Below are 5270 nucleotides of genomic sequence, written 5' to 3' on the forward strand. Positions count from 1 at the left end.
CCGACTTTTATTACATTCCATCCGTATTTCTCCAAAATCACAAATGCCATGAAAGTTATTAAAAGATCCGAATAACAAAGTACAGAGGAAAAAAAACACTGAACGATCCGAAAAAAATGTGAATATCTCTAATCCCTCTAAATATTATAGTTTTTTCTGACAATTGTAAAAAAAAATTCTGAAAACCTCTGAATGGCTAAAAAATGGTCAAATAGCAACTCCCATTGACTTCTATGTGACTCAACAACTTTTACTTGGTGCAGTTTTGCATTAGAGGTTTTGGTGGTTTTTTACACTTTTTGTAGTTTTAGAGAATTTTTCATTTTTTTAGAGAAAAAATATGATTTGTGGAAAAATAAAAAATAAGAATTTTAGTAAATAAGCCCCCTACTTTTGTTCATTTTTGTTTAAATACAAGGAAGTTGGTGCATTTATAGGCTAAGCTGGGCAAGGACTGGGGGGTCGGATTACACGCACTATAACACGCGGATAACAACCTCAATTGCTTTTATGTTTTTTTTACTAGGAAATATAATAGCAATGGATTTATAGAGGGTCTATGAGAGAGACCTGTTGAAATCTTACATCCCACGTATAGAAGATATTATAACATCTTCAACTATTGTATTCTCCTGTGCGTCATTTATATTTGTTTTCTCTTTTAGCTGTACTTCCTACAGTAAAAAAGGAGTTGGAAATGCAAAGCCACTGGTCAAAACTACTAGAGATAGGTAATGCACAATACTCTGTATTTTTAATAAATTTTCTTATTCTTACCATCTTTTCACTATATCTGTCTCTTTATAATTAATCATAACATCAGTTTATTCGTCTCTCTTTTTTGGGCAAACTACTCTATTGAAACTATATATTTATTTTGCCGAACCTTGTATTTCTAAATATGTGTGTTCCAAGATTTCTATGTCTCAGTCTCCTTTTCTTCTCTCTGCAGTGTTTATCTGTAGTTGCATACTCCTTGCCCCAGTGTTCGGTTATTACTCAAGTCGCGGCATCAGGAGAAATATGTTCATCGGAGCTGCTGGATTGGTGATCACAGGCACTGTTACAGCCATATTTATTCCAAAAAAGGTAACTCATTTTTAACACATGTGGAGGACAATTTATAAAAAGTTGGATTTTAATGGTTTTAGAGATTTTTGAAACCAGACTTAACTTACACACTCTAAAACTAGAGTGACATTTATTAAAAAATCCTAATTAAAAAAAGTACAAACAGAAAATAATGGGCTAAAAATACGAATACCTCGACAAAAAAATTGGACAATTCCTAGCGCAAACAAATAATCCGAAAATTCCGAATAGATTTGAAATGGTCCAATAGGATTAGAGCAGCTCCCATTGACTTCTATAGGACCTTGACAACTTTTACCCGGGAAAGTTTTGTATTAGAGCTTTTTCTGGTTTTAAACTTAATACATCTCAACGTTTTAGAGATTCATGGAAAAAATGTAAAATTTGATTGTTAGCGTTTTAGAGATTCATGGAAAAAATGTAAAATTTGATTGTTAGTAAATGGGCCCCTTAGTGATTAAGATGCAGAAGTGGAATAAGCAAAGTAATAATCAGTGCCCTTTCCCTTTAAATATTTACCCAATATTTAGCCAATTTTGTGCAGTTAATATCAATTGTTTGATTTTGGTTCTTTTCTGATTTTTAGGAATTTTGGTTTTTCCTGTGTTTGCGGTCCCTGGTTGAAGCAATTAAGAATAATTATATTGGATGTGCTCCTGCGATGATCAGAGACCTTTTTGATAGCTCCCAGGAAAACAGAATTTTAGCATTATTTTTCTTCTCGAATTGTTTTACTGGGTAAGTTCTACTTCCGACATATAATTGTGCCATGCCTGATGTGTATGTGATTTTTTACCTGGGAAACTTTGAATTTCTAGGGTGTGTGTATGTGTTTTTGTAGTCCATTGCCCCAAATCTGTGTTGAACATAATAAGGGGAATAAATGTTAAATGCCTTATATTACCAAACTTTAAATAATTTTCTTTTGTTTTTACAGCATTATTGGCATCATATGTGGATTCTTTCTAGCAAACAATACATATACAAGTTGGCGTCAAGCACTAATGGTAAGTGAAATGCATCTTTGCATGAGAAAGTGGTCAAATATGGTATTTTAAGAAAAAAGATAATATTTAGCTCAGATAAAGGTAATTTAGTATAGTTAGGTATTTGAAATTAATAGATGCTCTGTGTTTGGGCTATGTGTGGCCCGGTAACTGACAGTTCTCTTTATTTGAATGCAGATACCCTTAGGGCTTCATTTAGCGAGTGTGATGGTGCTACCCATATTGATGCACTTGCCTGGTCATGGTGCCTTGAGGTTTAAGCGTAAGGATCCTCACAAGAAAACCTCCTTTATGTTTAAAGTGAAGGCCTTGTTAACATGGTGAGTAATTTGTTTTATGTTATAGTAGCACTTTCGAAACAACACCTTTTTAAGCTTTATGATGGGGGGGTCTGTTCGAAAAACCTTCTTGTATCACTAACTCCATATATTCTTTTCAGCCGTACCTTTATTTTCTGCATAATTGGATATGGAGCAGGAATGTTTGCCTATAGAGGGGTGACTGTATGGGGTCCCACCTTACTGAAGACAAGTCGGAATGGAACTCAAATCCAAGTGCCCTGTGTCGCATCTATTTGCACTTTTGACGACAAGTAGGTTCTATTTTCTTCTGATACTTGATGATCAGCAGCTTTTTGCAGTGATCTCCTTTTACAAAGCTTAATGGTAAATGTGTCCATAGTCTATGCATATTTTGGTGACTGAAATAGTAATAATAATAATAATACTTCTAATATGTATATGGAATAAATGTGGGTAAACCATTATACTATTATTCTCAGTATCTATTCATTCAACATAAGTTTGTAATTAAAAATAAAAACAGCTGCTAGCTAAGATTAGACAAAATAACCTTCTTTGGTTGTATTCCATTATATTGTATAACAAGCTAAATTCTTTCTCCTATATTGTTTTAAGGATCATCTTTGCTGTATTAAAATCTTTTTCTGATGCAATTGGCCTCACGGTCAGCGCATTAATCAGCGGCAAAGTGGTGAAGGCAAATGCTCACAGACTCCCTCTGATAAGTGCCGTTACACTTCTAACAGCTGGCCACATGATCGGCTGTGGTGTGGTCTGGACAAGAATGACTATTATTATACCCTATGTGAGTATTGTACCTGAGCTAACGTGCATATAAAAACACTTTCAGAAATATTTTGAGCATAATTATAATATGAATTATTACCAATAATATGAAACTAAGCATACTGCCACTGCAGAACTAATATACAGTAATGCTACTTTGATACATTAACAAAGGACATCAGCCTGTGTGGTGTGTGGCTTTTAAACCATTCATTTGTCTGATATTTTCTCTTCTTCTTATCCATTTCAGGTATTCTTCTTCGTCAGTAGCATTTTGCTGTCAATGATCCAGATCTTTATAGTCGAAATCATTTTGGTAAGATATTAAAAATATCCGGGAAACTTTTCTGCCTCTGCTCTTGTTTTACCCTAATGCTTTCAAACGTTTCTATACTGCTTTTTGGGTGTTTTGTTAGCTTATTGCTGTAGTATTGAATGCCTGTTGTACCTCTAGTTGCATTTAGCGAAGGGTTGGAGGCAAAATGCAGATTAGGATATGTACCCATTTTCTATGTATGGTTTTATTTGCCTGATTTTTGTCTTGTTTGTCTTGTTTATCTAGAAAATAGTGCTTCCAGATGCTTTTGGTTTTGCATTTGCCACAAAGTCTGCAGTTGCGTGGCTCTTAGGACAGCTAGGGGGTGTGTACATTGTGGACTGGGTAAGTAGAATATAATTGAGTTTACATAATACAGTTTAATACATAAATGCAATTATCCTTTCTGTGTTTTTTAAATGTCTGGTGTAGTTTACCCCAAAATTAAGGGGGTTATTTATTAAAATCCAAATTTATCTCATATTTTATTAATAAAACCACAACCAGATTCCCATGCTCGATCTGACCTTATTTATGAATAAAATACCCCAAATGAATTGGATCACGGAAAAACTCAATACAATTAAGCGAAAACCCGAACCGCTTGCATTTTCTGGCTTTTTTCCCGAATCTCTCGAATTTTTTGAGCTTTTGCCGCAAAAAACCCAGAAAAAGTCAGATTTTTGGGCTACACCCAACGCAGAGCACAAAAACTTTAAATTGAAATAGGTGCTTCTCCCATTGACTTATACAGGACCTCAACAGGTCTGGGATGGCGGATGTTCAGATTTGGCTTTTTGCAGCATTGGGGTATAATGAATCTCAAGTTTTTGCCCCAAAAAGCCAGACCAGATAAATTCTAGGTTTAGTAGATAACCCACTAAATGTTTGTCTTATTTAACATTTCAACAGATTTCCATAGCAATTGAAAATATAAACCCCGATTTCAAGCTATTCAGTGAGCAGTGTGGACTGATGATGTGTGCAGTAATGGCTATTATAGGCGCAGGATTTTTCTCTCTTGGAAATGAGTATTTTAAAAAGGATAAGGAAAAGTTAGAGAAATCTCCGGATGAGCCAGTTATAAGCAGCGTATGAAGAACTGCCAGTTATGATGTAGGTATCAGAGTAGTGTAAAAATAACAGGGGATGGGGTAGTAAGCCTCAATTTACCTTTCTGTGTGCCAAGTACTGTGTTTAATCACAATCTATAGTTCTGTGATTTAAACAGAAATTTAACCAAACAACCTCTGAGTTCCATGATCTGTATAGAAACATGTAACACCTATTTGGGCTGCATAGCACATAAATAGTTAAACTGTCCAGCTAGCAGTAGAAGCATGGGTTACACTGCGACTTACACAACAGGGTCAGGGCCTTCGCCATGTGGAAGTGTTCCCTCTATGGTGTAGTGCAACTACATCCCCCAGGCTACTGTGCATACAACAAAAGATGGGCGCCAGGAGGTTCTTGCAGTAAAACAGAAAACGGTTTATTTAACTATGCACGAGGCAAGTGACCACAGGTTTAGTACTCAGGCAGGAGCTGAGGCAATAGCACATTTCTCACACAGAGCTGCAGGCATTAGGCATTTCTCACAGAGGAAAGGTCTCCATTAGGCATTTGCAGAATTCACACACATTCCCTCCTGGAAGTTGTCAGGAAAGTAGCTTCTACCCTACAGTCCCTCTTCACTGAGGTCCCTGACTGGAGGCAACACATAAAGCCTCTGGGAAGCTACTCCCTTGCTGCAAATCCTTGTTGGAG

The 5270-nt window shown here is 35.9% G+C and overlaps 1 protein-coding gene across 1 annotated transcript; it reads left to right on the forward strand.

The window, feature by feature from the left end:
* Positions 1-2281: 2281 nt before the first annotated feature.
* LOC108699524 (protein spinster homolog 1-like) lies at positions 2282-3254 on the forward strand. Its single transcript, XM_018231626.2, has 3 exons — positions 2282-2419; positions 2539-2691; positions 3017-3254. Exons 1-3 carry the CDS (start codon positions 2307-2309, stop codon positions 3237-3239), a joined length of 489 nt encoding a protein of 162 aa, XP_018087115.2. The 5' UTR covers positions 2282-2306; the 3' UTR covers positions 3240-3254.
* Positions 3255-5270: the final 2016 nt, after the last annotated feature.

Source organism: Xenopus laevis, chromosome 8L (genome assembly GCF_017654675.1).
Source record: "Xenopus laevis strain J_2021 chromosome 8L, Xenopus_laevis_v10.1, whole genome shotgun sequence".
Classification (NCBI taxonomy): Eukaryota; Metazoa; Chordata; class Amphibia; order Anura; family Pipidae; genus Xenopus; species Xenopus laevis.

Coding starts and splice junctions, on each gene's coding strand:
- LOC108699524 (XM_018231626.2), top strand. CDS start 2,307: ATGGTGCTACCCATATTGATGCACTTGCCTGGTCATGGTGCCTTGAGG. Junction 2,420..2,538: donor GTGAAGGCCTTGTTAACATG/GTGAGTAATTTG, acceptor TATTCTTTTCAG/CCGTACCTTTATTTTCTGCA. Junction 2,692..3,016: donor ATTTGCACTTTTGACGACAA/GTAGGTTCTATT, acceptor TATTGTTTTAAG/GATCATCTTTGCTGTATTAA.